Source organism: Carassius gibelio, chromosome B20 (assembly GCF_023724105.1).
Source record: "Carassius gibelio isolate Cgi1373 ecotype wild population from Czech Republic chromosome B20, carGib1.2-hapl.c, whole genome shotgun sequence".
In the NCBI taxonomy this organism is placed as follows: domain Eukaryota; kingdom Metazoa; phylum Chordata; class Actinopteri; order Cypriniformes; family Cyprinidae; genus Carassius; species Carassius gibelio.
The window spans coordinates 4,121,127-4,139,301 of NC_068415.1; the positions used below are offsets into that span (position 1 = coordinate 4,121,127).

General features: G+C 41.8%; 2 protein-coding genes across 2 annotated transcripts; both read right to left on the bottom strand.

The window, feature by feature from the left end:
- Positions 1 to 2,857: 2,857 nt before the first annotated feature.
- On the bottom strand, positions 2,858 to 3,844 carry LOC127984164 (trace amine-associated receptor 13c-like). The gene has a single exon (XM_052586682.1). It carries the CDS (start codon positions 3,842 to 3,844, stop codon positions 2,858 to 2,860), a length of 987 nt encoding a protein of 328 aa, XP_052442642.1.
- A 4,252-nt stretch (positions 3,845 to 8,096) lies between these two features.
- LOC127984161 (trace amine-associated receptor 13c-like) lies at positions 8,097 to 9,083 on the bottom strand. The gene has a single exon (XM_052586678.1). It carries the CDS (start codon positions 9,081 to 9,083, stop codon positions 8,097 to 8,099), a length of 987 nt encoding a protein of 328 aa, XP_052442638.1.
- Between the last annotated feature and the right edge of the window lie 9,092 nt (positions 9,084 to 18,175).

Sequence of the window (18,175 nt, forward strand, 5' to 3'; positions counted from 1 at the left end):
TTAAGGATACATATTCATGTTTAGTATGTACATGTTTGAATCTGTTAGCTTGAAACAGTCCTGACCATCAGTTATTTGTCAAATGTATCATATTCTTGTTATAGGAATCAAGTCCAAAATTAAACCCTGCAAGAGCGGGAAAATTTGGACCACATGCTTGATGAGAAAACATATGATTTATGATACCCCGAGCAAAGATGATATCTAATTGGTCAAGACAACATTTGAGGTGTGGCCAACAGGCCAGTTTAAATACTCATGACACCATACAATTCTGCTTTTAGCTTTTAGCTTTGCTTCTGCTATTAGTCATGCCTGATTTTAGTATGCTTTTAATTTGCGTTTAGCTTTAGCTTTGCTTTTAGCCATGCTTTTAGTCATCACTGTTAGTGTTCTTTGAGCGGTTCCAGCGTGCGTCGACCTGCACGCCTGAGACTACTTAGCCACGATAAGAAGAAACACCACTTAGTCTCGTCAAACTGTACTTCTGTCTTTTTACTTTAGTTTCTTTCTTTTCCGTTTGAGAGTTTCGTGTTCTGAGTTGAGTTTTGTAACGCCGTGTCTCGGAGTCTGACCTCGAGTGCCCATTCAACTTCAACCAGCCCACAGCTCCGCATTGTCAGTCAACGCCCAACCACGGGCTTCCCAAGACATCACTTCAGTGACTACTGAACTTCCAGCCAATCAGCAACCTTAGGAAACCCCCTTTCAATGACAACAAACGGAACCCCTTTACACAGGTGACGCAAGTTACTTCACCTCCAGACTCTGACCTATACTGGTGTATCTAATATAATTTTAACCTCATTGAGGAACTCAGTGCGAGGGTTAATTAAGTGACTAAGTGACCGATGGTTGTTCATATCTATGCAATTTCACGTATTGCTGTAAACTTGGGATTTTTCATGTTTTCATTCTCTTAAACTCATTCTTTCCTAATTTTCTATCTTACTGCAACTTGTATGAATGTGTGAGTGCTTGTACTTATGTGTTAGATTAGTTTATATGTCTTAGATTTATCTAATAAAGCCTTATTAATATTGAAAAGAGAAGTTTCTTGTGTTTTGTGCTTACAAGTTACATGTCTTAAACTGCCGATCTTGTTACTGTGCTAATTTCTAGTGTTTCCACTATACTTTGGATACTAATATCCAGTGCAGATTTGATATTAAACGGCTCGTTCAGTGAATCGCAGGGCATCTCAGTGATCAGCCGTGAAACAGTGATTCTGTTCAAATTCCCTTTAAAATCTTAAATGATTCCCTTTGAGCTAAATTGACCTGTTTCCCTTACATGCCACGGCCTACCTGAGCATTGTTTATGACCATGTCCATCCCTTTATGACTACCATGTACCCATCCTCTGCTGGCTACTTCCAGCAGAATAATGGACCATGTCACAAAGCTTGAATCATTTCAAACTGGTTTCTTGAACATGACAACGAGTTCACTGTACTAAAATGCCCCCCCCCCCCCCCCCCCACAGTCACCAGATCTCAACCCAATAGAGCATTTTTGGGATGTGGTGGAACGGGAGCTTCGTGCCCTGGATGTGCATCCCACAAATCTCCATCAACTGCCAGATGCTATCCTATCAATATGGGCCAACATTTCTTAAGAATGCTTTCAGCACCTTGTTGAATCAATGCCACATAGAATTAAGACAGTTCTGAAGGCCAAAGGGGGTCAAACACAGTATTAGTATGGTGATCCTAATAATCCTTATTATTTTATATATATATATTTGTGAGCTGTGAGTTCCTCACAGATTTTTGTGTCCTTGTTTTACTTATTTATTTATTTTTTTTAATTTTATTTGGGGGTGTTGTCCATTATTTCACCTCGCGGAAGATGGCAACTCTAATAAAGCTCTACTGTAACAACTCTCCGATATTTTCAATTTGGACTGCAGTACTAATTTCAACCTCTAAGAGAAAAGAGAAAATAATCTTAATTTTAAATTAGCCTCATGCACTTATCACAAAAATATCAGGCATTGAGAAGAAAACAGATTGAACAGACAGACAAGCGTAGGAGGTGAATGAATTTAATATGACCCTCTCCATCACTCAAATGGCACTGTCTCGTGCTAAACCTTTCTTTCTTTAGAAATATTTCTGTTCTGTCCTTCTGCCACTTTACAATACAAATGACTGCATCAGAAGTTTGGTTGATCTCAGATAGACTTTGTGATTAGACAACATTGCCAAATCCCACTCCGATTGATGCTTTTTGTTGAAATTATTTTAAAAATAAGACAATGCAAGTTGTCAAAAAATGTGGCTATTGGTTAAATTTGCATTAGGCTTATTTTTGCTATAGAAACTGGACTGACTGCATTAGGTGTTCTGCACTCTGCCCAGGGGCAAATGTGTAAATGTGGACCATTATAAGTTTTTACACTTAGATTCCCTTTGGCTTTATTTGATTCACAAACACAAAATACTCTTATGAGTAGGCTCTTTTAATTAACTGGTCAGTAATACCCAAGTTTTTGATTTGAATGACTTTAACAAGTGATTTAAAGAAATATTAAAGGCTTTGGATGTGTCAGAGCTTTAAATGTGATTATGTAACTTGAGAACATAGGCTTACAACATAGATATAGTACAACATTTAAACACATATAAGGTTTTCCTTACCATAGGTTTTGCTATTTTATCATATTACAGAGGTGAGACTTGAGCATTTACAGACTGGCTATATCTCAATCTGCAATAATTGAGGAAATATAAAATAGCTGTTTTATAGTCGAAATTCATGTTTAATATAATAAAATAATGCATATTAACCTAGACAATATAAAAAGAGACAACAGGAAAAATAGAGAGGAAGCATTGTATCTTACATTCAGTGAGTTACATCACATTCATCAGGGATGAATCGTTATTGAACACTTTAAATGTGAAAATTAATTTTAAGCTTTTCTGAAACCATGGATAGAATAAAGCATAAATGATGGGATTAATGGTGGAGTTCAGGAAGAAAAATATTACAGCAACATTTCTGACATAAAACAAGTCAACATTACTGTATGGAATCACTAAAGAACAAATATAATACGGCAGTAAACTCAGAAGAAACACAATGACCAGAATCCCCAGCAGTATCGCAGCTTTTCGCTCTGATTTGTCACTGACTCTGTTTTTGGATGATCCTGTGCTGTTGTGAACCTGAAGGGCTCTTATAGCAGTCGCATGTCTCTTAGCAATGACAAAAACATGAGTGTATAAGATTATAATGAGTGTACATGGCATAAGAAGCACAATCAGAAGATCAATGAGAGATGAAACTCCATCCATAAAATAAACACATGTTCCTGGACACATGACATTAGTGAAGTTGCCATTAACAAACAGAAGAGTGAAGTTATAAAAGAGTGAAAACAACCAGTTAAATAAAGTTGTTATGCAGATCACAGTGGGTGAGATTTTCTCTGAGTAAAGAAAAGGAGAACTTAAAGCCAAAAAACGATCAACTGCTATCAGAGCCACAGTGTGAACAGACACGCTTGTTGCTTGAAAAGTCACAAAATTGAAAACTGAACACATCACTCGTCCAGAAGTCCAACATGACTCAATGAGCCGAAACAAATAAAGAGGCATCACAAAAATTCCAACCAGGAGATCAGACACAGCCAAAGAGAGGATGAGGATGTTAGCAGGTGTGTGGAGCTGCTTGAAGTGACTAACAGAGATGATGACCAGCAGGTTTCCACACACGGTCAGCAGAGACACAGCTGCTGCGGCCACATACAGAATCACATAGACAGACAGAGAAACAGATCTCTCTGTACACAAATCTTCCTGACAGACATCACTTTGGTTCACTGCTGTTATGTTCATTTTAAAGTATTTGGAAGAATCATCCAAAAAGAGTATTTGTCCATTTGACCCAAGTCATTTCAAGTGCGACATAAAGACGTCTGAAGATGCTGTTTGAATGAAACACAATCATCATTCCTTTAGGCTCCACAATAAAGATGAGCTTCAACTCAAATTGCCTTTTATACACTTGACATGTTGACTCTTTCCAAGATCAGCAGCATCAAGGGAGAAAAACATACAGATGGGAGATCAACTGATTTAGAAAACTGTCACACAGAACTTATACAAAAACATCTGAAATGTAAAAATTTGTAACATCTCATCATAAATGCTAATACACATAATCATCTATTTTTTTCAAAGATCCCTTTGAATATACAGTATGCGAAACTCATTTTTAATAGGATAGACTTTGCTATCACATGAGGCACAAGGAAGGGTTCATAAATATAGGGTTAGAATTGTTGCATTATTCCAAATAAATAGATTATGATCCACAAATAAATGTAACGAGATTCACAAAAATATATAAAATTCACAAATAAATGTAAAGAGTTTCACAAAAAAATATAAAACTCACAAATAAATAAAATGAGATTAGCAAATAAAAAAAATATATTTTTACAAATGTGTTTAATGTCACGAACACAACTCTACCTGGTATTTATTTTAGGGCCGGGACTCGATTAAATTTTTTTATCTAATTAATTAGAGGCTTTGTAATTAATTAATCGAAATTAATCGCATTTTAATCGCATATAAATATTTGACCTGAGAACAGTGAGAAGTTTTTTTTTTCACATGGATTTATAGTATACCATTAAATAATGACTGAATACATAAGCAACGAAATTAATTTTTGTTCAACCAAGTCTAACAGACCAGTGCAATTTTTGCCATTAAGTGTAGCAATAGCATTTTTAGAAACAATTTAGAAATACTACATTTCAGAAATTCAGGAAGCTTATAGGTGCTGGAACCTTCTGTAAAGTGTTTTTTAAGTAAAACACAATACTGTCAATTACATTCAGAACATTGGAAACACTGACTATTAGAAAACATCTCTCTGTTGCTTCAGAGGCCATAACATACAATAAAACAATAAAGAGTTCAACATAAACTGCCAGTTGCACCAACAAAATAATACATAGTTCAACATAAAGTGTAAAGTCCACGCTAGCTGCTATATGTTTTGCGTTGAGGTGATACTTGAGGCTCGATGTGTGCTGCGGTGATGTGCGAACGATAGTTGGTGCTCCAGTATAATCGGTCCGCCGAAACTCATCCAGTGAGAAACGTTCCGCGGTGCAAAAATACTTTATTAAAAATGCGGGAATTTTTTTTCTGTAATTAATTAATCTTAGTTAACGCGTTATTTTTTGTGTGATTAATTAATCTCAATTAACGCGTTAAAGTCCCAGCCCTAATTTATTTGTGAACCGCTGTCTGTGCATTTGTAAATCACTGCACGCATTTGTGGATCGGTTCCTGTGCATTTGCGGATTTGAAACACTTCTAGCGTCGACGTGCAGATAAATCCACAAATAAGTGGACTCCACCCACCGTCTACTTAACCCAATCAGACAACGCCCATGTTGCACTGACCAATCGTAGCAAGCTCTCTGTACAACCAATCACAATGCATTTTTTTGGGCTTATTAAAGAATACATGGTTGCTTGTTAGGAAAATCTGCCAAGCAACTTCGTTTTCTTTACATCTATGGTGTTCATTGATACTGATACATTGATTGACACTGTCTGCTTACAGATATTGCCAAATCAGTGCAATCATATAAATGCTGTGGCGTAACATTCGTCAAAACATTCCGCTGAATCCGCCCCTTATCCCCCTCATTGGAGTAAAATCACGTTCAACGTGCAGGCGGCGCGCTCTATGATCTGGAGAAATACACGTATTTCAATTTCTACAAACAATGCCTCCAACGAAGTGGAGAATTTTATTTTATTAAGCTAAATATATGTTACAGGTACCCTTAATGCTCTTGTCTTTCCATTCTTGTCTTTTTGTCCTTTTCCTTCTCTCCAATCCGATTCAGCCTCACAGGTGATCGGAGATGAGGAAAGTGCGTTCTCTCCGCTTTGTTGCAGTTCCCTGATTTTTATTTATTTTTATACTTTTTTAACTAATCAGTTTATCCTTTTATAATAAAGCAGTGGTTTCAGTTTAATATATAATACTTGTAGTATCTGAGACGATGCCACTGCGGGGGGTGACAAGGGGGAATAAAACCGAGTCTCATGTAATATGCAGTGGAAGATCTTACCCCAAACGTATGTCTGTATAATTAGGGCAGTTGGCAACCTTACTACAGGCGCACATCGAATCTACCCGCATATTCACACATATTCTTCATCTTGCACTCAATATTAAGTAATAGTTTATTTAATCTAATAAACTAATTCAGTAATTCTAAATGTAAAATAAATCCGCTGTTTCGAGGGCTGCTTCCTCAAGGAGGTTGCATTTTGTAGGCCACAATACATCATTGAAGTTGCCTCGTTTGAATCATTAACGTTAGATTCAAAAGTAAAGAAATTACAACAATTTACACCTCACAATGAATGATGGTCCATTTTAGAATTAAGACACCCTTGATGTATGTGGCAGACAAATGCGACAGTCTTCGAAATGGTGCTTGAGAGCAAATAATAACTTATTAAATCATGGTGTAAATTGTTAAACTACCTCACTAGTTATGACAAATGATGACATATCAAGAACCTGGTAAAACTTCAGTTAATTACTGTGTTCAATTAGCATCACTCACCTGTCTTTACTCCTCTTGATCGGCCATGTTGAAGAGACTGTAGCGAGTGACTCGCGTTCATGTGTCTGTTCCCGCCCTGGTTGTTAGGCAAAACGTGATTGGTTGTAGAGAGAGCTTGCTACGATTGGTCAGTGCAACATGGGCGTTGTCTGATTGGGTTAAGTAGACGGTGGGTGGAGTCCACTTATTTGTGGATTTATCTGCACGTCAACGCTAGTAGTGTTTCAAATCCACAAATGCACAGGAACCGATCCACAAATGCGTGCAGTGATTTACAAATGCACAGACAGCGGTTCACAAATAAATGCCAGGTAGAGTTGTGTTTGTGACATTAAACACATTTGTAAATATATATATATATTTTTTTATTTGCAAATCTCATTTTATTTATTTGTGTGTTTTATATTTTTTTGTGAAACTCTTTACATTTATTTGTGAATTTAATATATTTTTCTGAATCTCGTTACATTTATTTATGGATCATAATCTATTTATTAGGAATAATGCAACAATTCTAACCCCATACATAAATGACATGGAAGCAGCATGAATAACAGTTTAAGTCAAATGACAATGCCAACAGGAAAGATGTACATTTGGATCTGTGTGTATATTACACAAATGGATACTTTATTTAAATTATTTAAATGGTAACATCACATAGCACCTACTCTGATAGTAGGCATTTATTTTTTGTCAAGTAGTTTGCTAAGCCAGTTGTTTAGTTCTATTGGTATAACTGGAACAACTAAGCGATTTTATAAAATTATTCACTATTTCTGAGTTACAAAAATAAAAAACATGACAAAACAGTTCTCTGTATGCCTTACACATAGCCAGCAAATCAGAGGTTAAAAAAATACCATAGAGTCTACTCTTAGGCGTATACATTTAGTTTATCATGCTTTAATGTCCTGATATTGGTGATCTTTATACACAAAGAAATTGCTGCAGGATTGCCAAGTCTCGTAACAAAACCAGCCCAACTGTTACTCAAAATAGCCCTGTCGCTTTCCAGGGGAAAATGGCTTTCAAAATCACATTCAAAGGGCTCACATCTTAATCTTAAATTACGTTCCAGGGAAAGTGGCTTTCGTTTCAGCCCGCATTAACAGTATAAAAGTCTCCACCCATTAAGGTTTACCATTTTATCATAGTTTTAAAATATTTAATTATGTGGAAACTAGCTGTCCCACTGAAGGACTGTCACTAGAATTTTATCTCAGTCTCAGTATATGAACTGCATTTCCACAGTAATGGTGAAAATATTCAATATCTATTTTGTAGTCAAGACTTTAAAGGTTGTGTACATTGTACTTGATGTGACAAAAAAAAAAAAAAAAAACCTTCAATATTCTGGCATTATCCCTTTTATACAGTCATGTTTAATGTGACATAATTATGCATAAAAATGCTGAATGTACATCTGAAAAATAAACTGATTTAAACGAGGGGAAACATTCTCTATTACATTCAATCACTTAGAGCACATTCATCAGGGATGAGTCTTTATTAAACACTTTAAATGTGAAAATTATTTTTAAGCTTTTCTGAAACCAGGGATAGAATAAAGCATAAATGATGGGATTAATGGTGGAGTTCAGGAAGAAAAATATTACAGCAACATTTCTGACATAAAACAAGTCAACATTACTGTATGGAATCACTAAAGAACTAATATAATACGGCAGTAAACACAGAAGAAACACAATGACCAGAATCCCCAGCAGTATCGCAGCTTTTCGCTCTGATTTGTCACTAACTCTGTTTTTGGAGGCTCCTGTGCTGGTGTGTACCTGAAGGCCTCTTATAGCAGTCACATGTCTTTTAGCAATGATAAAAACATGAGTGTATAATATTATAATAAGTGTACATGGCATAAGAAACACAATCAGAAGATCAATGAGAGATGAAACTCCATCTACACTAGAAACACACAATCCTGGACACATTACATCAGTGAAGTTTCCATTAACAAAGAGAATAATGAAGTTATAAAAGAGTGAAAACAGCCAGTTAAATAAAGTCACTATACAAATTAAAGTGGGTGAGATTTTCTCTGAGTAAAAAAAAGGAGAACTTAAAGCCAAAAAACGATCAACTGCTATCAGAGCCACAGTGTGAACAGACACACTTGTTGCTTGAAAATCCACAAATTTTAAAATCGAACACATCACTGGTCCAGAAGTCCAACATGACTCAATGAGGCAAGACAGATAAAGAGGCATCACAAAAATTCCAACCAGGAGATCAGACACAGCCAAAGAGAGGATGAGGATGTTAGCAGGTGTGTGGAGCTGCTTGAAGTGACTAACAGAGATGATGACCAGCAGGTTTCCACACACGGTCAGCAGAGACACAGCTGCTGCGGCCACATACAGAATCACATAGACAGACAGAGAAACAGATCTCTCTGGACACGAATCTTCCTGACAGACATCACTTTGGTTCACTGCTGTCACGTTCATTGTATCAAATATTTGGAAGAATCATCCAAACAGAGTATTTGTCCATTTGACCCAAGTCATATGAAGAGCGACATAAAGACCTCTGAAGATGCTGTTGGACCGAAACACTATCATCACTCCTGGAGGCTACACAATAAAGATGGGCTTCAATTCAGACTGCCTTTTATACACTTGACATGTTGACTCTTTCCAAGATCCGCAGCATCAAGGGAGAAAAGCATACAGCTGGGAGATCAACTGATTTAGAAAACTGTCACACAGAGCTTATACAAAAACACCTGAAATGTAAAAATTTGTAACATTTCATTATACAAAGCAAAAAAGTTGGGACACTGTAGAAATTGTGAGTAAAAAAGGAGTGGAATAATTTACAAATCTCATAAACTTGTATTTTATTCACAATAGAATACAGATAACATATCAAATGTTGAAACTAAGACATTTTGAAATGTCATGCCAAACATTGGCTCATTTTGTATTTCATGAGAGCTACACATTTCAAAAAAGTTGGGACAACTAGCAATAAGAGGCCAGAAAAGTTAAATGTACATATGAGGAACAGCTGGAGGACCAATTTGCAACTTATTAGGTCAATTGGCAACATTATTGGGTATAAAACGAGCCTCTCAGAGTGGCAGTGTCTCTCAGAAGTCAAGATGGGCAGAGGATCACCAATTCCCCCAATGCTGCGGCAAAAAATAGTGGAGCAATATCAGAAAGGAGTTTACAAGGAGTTTTACATACAGGAATGCTACTGTGATGGAAATCACAACATGGGCTCAGGAATGCTTCCAGAAAACATTGTCGGTGAACACAATCCACCGTGTCATTCGCCATTGCCAGCTAAAACTCTATAGGTAAAGATAAAGCCATGTCTAAACATGATCCAGAAGCACAGGCATTTTTTCGGGGCCAAGGCTCATTTAAAATGGACTGTGGCAAAGTGGAAAAATGTTCTGTGGTCAGACAAATGAAAATTTGAAGTTCTTTTTGTAAAACTGGGATGCCATGTCATCCGGACTAAAGAGGACAAGGACAATCCAAGTTGTTATCAGTGCTCAGTTCAGAAGCCTGCATCTCTGATCTAGGGAAGTCGTGGCCTAATGGTTAGAGAGTTGGACTCGCAATCGAAAGGTTGTGAGTTCGAGTCCCGGGCTGGCAGGAATTGTGGGTGGGGGGAGTGCATTTCCAGTTCTCTCTCCACCTTCAATACCATGACTTAGGTGCCCTTGAGCAAGGCTCAATACTGAAAGGTATATCCAAGTTCTGGAACAACATCCAGATGTCGTCTCTTCCAGGGAAGACCTTGCATTTTCCAACATGACAATGCCAGACCACATACTGCATCAATAACAACATTATGGCTGCGTAGAACAGGGGTGATTCTAGGATTTTTTCAACTGGGGGGCACAAGAGGGGCCACGATTAATACAGATGGGCCAATCGTGTGTTGTTTGAACTGTATATCCAAATCATTTCAACCTTTAAAATCAGCTTCCTGCTGATGTAGATGATCGGATGCTCCTCACCTTTCTGAATTTGGGAGAGGACCGCTCCTAGTCCTGTGTCGAAAGCATCCGTCTGCAGCAGGAAGGGGCAGCTAAAGTCCGGGGCGCGGAGTACCGGCGAGGACGTGAGTGCTGCTTTCACCTGGGAGAAGGCTTCTTCCGCCGACGGGGTCCAGCATACTTTCTCCGGCTGCCCCTTCCTGGTCAGGTCTGTCAGGGGGGTGGCTAAAGAGGAGAAGTTGGGGATAAAACAACGGTAATAACCCTCCAACCCCAAGAAGGCTCGTACCTGGGTCTTTGTCTTGGGTCTTGGGGCGGGGTGGATGGCCTCAACTTTCTTGTCTTACGGCCGGATGAGTCCTCGGCCGACTTGGTAGCCCAGGTACTTGGCCTCAGAGAGGGCTAGGTGGCATTTTCGGGGGTTGGCGGTAAGTCCAGCCCACCGGAGCTCCGAGAGCACCCTCCGCAGACGATCCAGATGTTCGTCCCACGCCTCGGAGTGGACCACGACGTCATCCAGGTAGGCGGCCGCGTAAGCTTGGTGAGGCCGCAGGAGGATGTCCATCATCCGCTGGAACGTCACGGGGGCCCCATGTAGCCCGAAGGGAAGGGTCCGGTACTGCCAGTGGCCACTGGGGGTGGAGAAGGCGGTTTTCGGCTTGGCGGCCTCGGAGAGTGTTACCTGCCAATAGCCCTTGGTGAGGTCTAGGGTGCTGATATACCGGGCCCTTCCTAGCTGGTCCAGCAGTTCGTCCACCCGAGGCATGGGGTACCCGTCGACTTCGTTCAGGCGGCGGAAGTCATTACAAAAGTGGAGGGTGCCATCCGGCTTTGGGACCATCACAATGGGGCTGGACCACGGACTCCGGGATGGTTCTATTACCCCCAACTTTAGCATCTGTTGGACCTCTTCCTCAATAGCCTGCCGACGAGCCTCCGGGACTCGGTAGGGCCGTTGCCTAACGACGACTCCTGGGGGCGTCCGGATGTGGTGTTGAAGCACGTTGGTCTGCCCGGGCTGAGAGGAGAACACATCCTGGAACTGACTGACCAGGTGCTGCAGCTCCGTCTTCTGGGCAGCCGAAAGGTGGGGGTTGACATCCACAACCACGGGCTCGGTGAGGCTCAGGGCAGCTACTTGGTCCCGGGTCCCCACCCATTTCTTAAGGAGGTTGATGTGGTAGAGTTGCTCCGCCTGCCGTCGTCCCGGCTGTCTCAGGTGGTAAGTGACCGGTCCAATCCTCTCCACGACCAAGTAGGGTCCCTTCCAGGAGGCCAAAAATTTGCAAGCGGAGCTGGGGACCAGGACCATGATGCAGTCTCCCGGTTGGAACTCCCGTGGTTGGGCTGCTCGGTCGTAATGACGTTGCTGCACTTGCTGGACCCTGGTGAGGTGTTCCCGGACTAACGGCATCACTCGGTCGATCCGTTCCCTCATTTGCCGGACATGTTCGATGACGGTACGATGCGGGGCCGGCTTCTACTCCCACGCTTCCCGGGCCACATCCAAGAGGCCCCGGGGTTGACGGCCAAACAGGAGCTCGAAGGAGGTGAAGCCAGTTGAGGCCTGGGGAACTTTGCGGATCCCAAAGAGCACGTAGGGGATCATGAGGTCCCAATCCCGCTTGTCCTCCGCCGCCACACGTCTGAGCATTTGCTTGAGGGTCTGGTTAAATCTCTCTACGAGGCCATCAGTTTGGGGGTGATAAACAGTGGTCCTCAACTGCTTGGGACATGAAGGGGGTTCCCTGGTTAGTCAGGATCTCCGAGGGGAGGCCGACTTGGCTGGCCAGCAGAAACAGCTCCTGGGCGATGGACTTCGCGGTGGCCTTCCGCAGGAGGACTGCTTCTGGGTACCGGGTGGCATAGTCGACGATGACCAGGATGTGCTCATGCCCTCGGGCAGACTTCGGCAACGGCCCCACTATGTCCATTCCAATCCGCTCGAAGGGCACCTCGATGATAGGCAGCGGGATGAGCGGGCTGGGGGAGGAGTCCGGGGCGACGTGGCCTGACAGGTCGGGAAGGCTTGGCAGAACCACTTTACCTCGGCGTCCAGGCCCGGCCAATGGAAGCGGTCGCGGATGCGTTGAGCAGTATTGGCTGCCGCGAGGTGTCCTGCCATGGGGTGGGAATGGGCCGGCTCTAGAATGGTCTCGGTCTTGGCTCGAGGCACAACTAGTAGCTTTTTCTCCTCCCCCCTACGCTAGGCGACACGACTCGCACCTGGCTCCAACAGTGCTTGAGTCGGTCGTCCTCCCGCTGTTCCTTGGCGAAAGAACCCCCTCCAAGGGAAGGGGGGCTCTGAAGGAGGAAGGCTTCCACATCGTCATCTGCTGTCATCTTAGGTAATAGACGGGTGGCTTGTGCCCGAGGCTCAGGTAGCGGAACATCCTCCGTCCTGCCCAGGCGAGTGGCGAGGTGTTCCGCTATTTGCTGCTGGCGGATGCTAACTTCAGCGAGGCGTTGTAAGACGTCCTCCATTGGGGGGACGCGCGTGCCGCCTTCCGTGGTGCTGGTGACAGAAACAGGAAAAAAAGGAAAATAATTAGGAGTTGGGGCGGTGATCTTATCGGTGATTCCTCACTGTACTGCCCGCATTCTCCACCACTGTCACGGGGTGAAAAATCACTCGACAAGAGGTACGTGAAATCAAAAGCCCCGGAGGGTGGATTTATTAACACAGTGATGCCTGGTGAAAGGTGCTGCTCCGCTTTTTGGTGGCCGTTGCTTCCCGTGTGCTCTTTGTGCTTTTCTGTGCCAGTTAAGGTGAAAGTGGGTGTTCAAACGTGCTCCAAAGTGGCTGGGCTGTCGGTCACTTGCTGCTTTCTGAAAACTGAAGAGAGAGGGGTTAGACCAGCGTTGCATTCGGTTCAAGAACCTCTTCTGAGTGTAACATGTGCTCCTTTTAAATGTGCTGGCTGATGGGGAGCAGCTGTGACTGATCAGCCGGTGACGAGGACGTGCAGGTGTTTTGCTTTGGTTTCCAGGGCGACGCTGATTCCTCTGGGAGTGCTCGTCACAATATATAATAGCCTTATTTATATAAATGCAGAATAACATTAATAATTCATAGAAATAAATACACAATTAATGAATTAATATAACTAATATAAATTTTATATAAAAATTTTTTTTGTTTATTATCCACATCCCATTCAATTTGCATAGCAGCAGTTGTAGTAAATTTGCATTGATGAATAAACAAAATCTACTTATGTCAAGGCTAATTAATCTTGAGCATATTGATTTAAAAATATCATATATCCATACTTTGTTAGATAGCTACTTGTTCAAAAAGGTAGCTTTAGTTTAAAATGTAAAATATGTGGATCCTATAGAAACAGTTTAGAATAGATTAATTAGTCCAGTGATATTTTAGTATTAGTTATTTTTTTTGCTATTCAATCATGCATTAAATATTTATGTATGATTTTTTTTTATTTGAGAATGTTTCTGGGTGTCATCAAATGACGTTTTGTCAATAACTTCTGTGAAAACAGTACACGACGAATCTGAGACTCATTTTATTTACTTTGACACAAAATTCAAGAAAACTACAATATGTCGTATAGCAAGTAAACATCAAGTTATAGAAATTACATACAAGTAATGGTTTATTAACAAATCCCTCTGGAGATATCTTCAGAGTACAGAATATAAGTGTATAACTGGAGAGTTTGGTGCACATAGCTGCTACATAGGCTAAGATGTTTGTACTGAAGAATGACAAAAAACTCATTTTGAGAAAACGCCATTTCAAGATTTAATAATGTAAAAGCTAATAATTTTTTTTAGTGGAAACAACTATTTACAGACACAATATCTTGTCAAATCCTTAGCAATCAACAATACAAACCAACTAAAACACATCAAAACCCATAACTCAGCATTTATGGCCTTCAACTAAACAGAAAAACAGTCAAGAACACACTGTGGAAATGTCAGAGCATGTCACGTGATGCGAACGAATCACGTTTTCAGAAATTGGTATCAGCCAATGAGATTCACTTTTAGTGTTAAATGCCCCATTGTACTTTCACAATTGGTTTCTGATAAAAAGGAAATGACCATATTTGGATCCGAGAACATTGTATGGGAGTGAGAGCTCTCCAGGGTGCAGACAGCAATCGCAGAGCACCATGGTTATTTAGAACTCCAACTGAATTTATGAGAAATCTACAGACGCAAATAGACTAAAGGTGTAGTAAAGACCTATATGTGTATTTTGGACTTTTTTTTCACCACAAGTCTGAAAGAAGACATGTTATTGAAGATAAACAGCCCCAAATCTCAAAATTGACCAGTAAAAAAACCCGATGCTTTAGCATGTGTGCCAAAAGTGTGGAGGGTTAGATAAACATCATACGATTTGTTTCGTCACCTCACTTAAGTGAAAAAAGTCGCTTATCAACTGCATGATTCAATAATGACTTTATCATTATTTGCTCTAGGAGATAATATTGTCATCAAACCTGGTCTATCTAACACCGAAAGACATTAACGTTAGTACCTTCTTGCACTGCAACTGCAACAACTTGCTAATCGAAAAAATAAGCTATATAAAATAGATTAACTTACCGTGTGCTTTTTTCGTTGGAAAACAGCAGCTATTCTTGGTCCTCGTTGAGAAGCATTGTGACGCAATCATGAGTTATTTACTAAACTGAAAGATTATGATTTGAATTTGTGAGTGATAGAGAAGTAGAAGGGTGGGGGCACACTGGGAGGCCAATCAGTTTTCAGGAGGGGTCTGTGCCCCCAATGGCCCCTCCCCTGGCTATGCCACTGATCCCATAGGCGTAATGGTTTTTGTACTGTACAAACTGTATATTCTATGGCCCTACACCAACCCTAGAACTTACCCTAACCCTCACAGGAAACGTCTCAGGTTACAAATGTAACCTTTGTTCCCTGAGAACAGGGAACGAGACAATACGTCATCGACACTATGGGGAATGCCTCAGGTGTGACAGGTGTCTGAAATCAAATATCAACTCAACAGCTGTGAATCATCAGCTTGAATGATGAGCGTGCGACCTGGATATATAAAAAGGGCACCTTGAAACCATGACAATATCCTTTCGTCTGAAGGGACTGTTTGGCGGGCAGACCCTGAGGCATGGCTGGGAGACGTATTGTCTCGTTCCCTGTTTTCAGGGAACAAAGGTTAGGCCTAGGACCACAACTTCAACTTCTTAGAAGGGGTCCCTTCTAGGGAATGTGGCTAGGGAACCCGAGGGAACCCCAGCCAGTCACTATTCAGGGGAACGTGCCACCTGAAATGCCACCAGGCAGGCCTGACCTGGTGTCACTACATAAGACACTGCAGACTGCCACTTCCTTTCTGTCCGAAGACAGAGCCTCTGGACACTTGCCTTTAGGAAGGCATCCAACCCGAGGAACTGCGGAACAGGCAATGAACCACTCGGCCTGGATCTCAGAGACGGGATATCCTGGAAAGTATGACTCAGCATAGTGCTTTACAACCCTTGCCAGTGAGGGGAGTTTCTCTACTCAATCCACGGATCTACCCAGTGTTTGTGTTTCAAAACACTGAGGAGGCCTGTGAGGGCCTAAGAAATGATCTAACTGGGAGGCCTCATGAGAGGCCTACGACCAACTGACCAGACTCAGGAGACCACAAACTCATATTGACCCTCAGTGAGGGGAGCATAAGATCTACCTGGTAGGCAACCAGGCTGTAGCAAGATAAAGAGGGTCCAGGAGGGAACCCGTAACAGAGAATAAAAACTTGAGCCGAGTCAGGGCGCAAGCTCACCTTCGGAAGCTGCCTGATAAGGACTGCTAAACTGAAAGTAAGCGGCCACTAGCTTACAAAACCCAGCACCACTGTGAAACCACTCTCAGGGAGACCTGGAGAGGTCTACTACCTGACAACCACAGTATGTGGGAGCTCACCTTCAGAGAGGCCTGGTGAAGCCTACTACCTGATAACCACAATATGTGGGAGTTCACCTACAGAGAGGCCTAGAGAGGCCTACTACCTGTTACCAGATGACCACTTTAAGTGGAAACTGAAAGTAATTTGGAACTCAGCTCCAGGGAGGCCTGGTGAGGCCTACTACCTGACAACCACAGTATGTGGGAGCTCAACTTCAGGGAGGCCTAGTACCTGATTAAAAACAGTGCAGGAAGGCTTACTTTCAGGGAGGCCTGGAGAGGCCCACTACCTGAAACAGTCTAATCAGCTAAATGTGACTGCTGCTGGGGCTCACCTTACAGGGAGGCCTGGTCGAGCCTGCTAGCTGATAGCGAGTCTATTCTGCTACTTTAACGAACACTGCTGGAACCATACTATTAAAAAACTTTTCCTATAGTTTTGTCCTAGTGTATGTTCCACAATGTTGTGACCCACCTCCGAGGAGGCCTGTTAAGGCCTACTACTCGGCAGTGAGCTTTCTGCCCGAACTACCAGGGCCAACCACTGAAGGTGAGCTGGCCTAGGAGCTCTATTTGGGGGCTATCCGGTCAAGGAGGCCTGCTGGGTTCTATTACCTAACCGTGCAGCCTTCGCGGCAGAAACTGTTACTACAGCATCCTTGTACCTAATCACATTGCCAAAGGCAGTGTACTCAGCAAAAAGCAATACCCTTATAGCAGGGGAGTACAACATATGCCATTCTGCCTAGTGGAGGCCCCATTAGGGGCCTACCTACTAAATGCATAGGCGTCAGCCCATGGCAATGCTTGGCTTCAAGGGAGCGGAGTTCAAATCGGAATGAAATGTAGTTTAGAACTCCCTGCTCAACCGGAGCCATCATGGTTGGGGGGGGGGGGGGGGGGGGGGTTGCAGGCCAACCCACTTCAACCCATCGGTCAAGTGATTAGCTCAACGAGTGGAGCCAGCTAGAGGCCCAAACATCTCTGTTCAGCAGGGTCTGACAAACTGTCACTTCGCAGAGCGAAAGATGGCCTAACCCTGCCAGACTGATCCTACCTCAGCTACCACCCTGCATTACTCTATTACTGGGGCCAACAACTCCCATTTAAGAGAGGAGGCTGAAATCTAGGGGAGGAAGCCTAACACATAATGAATATATATATATATATATATATATATATATATATATATATATATATATATATATATATATGTGTGTGTGTGTGTGTGTGTGTGTGAGCTGTTTGAAGCTGTGAGTTCCTCACTGATTATTTGTTTCCTTGTTTTTCTTATTTATTTATTTTTTATAATTTTATTTGGGGGTGTTGTCCATTATTTCACCTCGCTGAAGATGGCAACTCTAACGAAGAGTAACACTGCTCTAGAGAAACAACTCTCCAATATTTTCAATTTGGGCTCCAGTACTAATTTCAACCTCTAAGAGAAAAGAGAAAAGAATCTTAATTTTAAATTATCCTCATGCACTTTTCAAAAAAATATAAGGCATTGAGAAGAAAACAGATTGAACAGACAGACAAGCGTAGGAGGTGAATGAATTTAATATGACCCTCTCCATCACTCAAATGGGACTGTTTCGTGCTAAACTTTTCTTTCTTTAAAAACATTTCTGTTCAGTCCTTCTGCCACTTTACAATTCAAATGACTACATCAGAAGTTTG

Excerpts from the sequence above, each read along its gene's own strand:
- LOC127984164 (XM_052586682.1), bottom strand. The coding sequence starts at position 3,844 with ATGAACATAACAGCAGTGAACCAAAGTGATGTCTGTCAGGAAGATTTG.
- LOC127984161 (XM_052586678.1), bottom strand. The coding sequence starts at position 9,083 with ATGAACGTGACAGCAGTGAACCAAAGTGATGTCTGTCAGGAAGATTCG.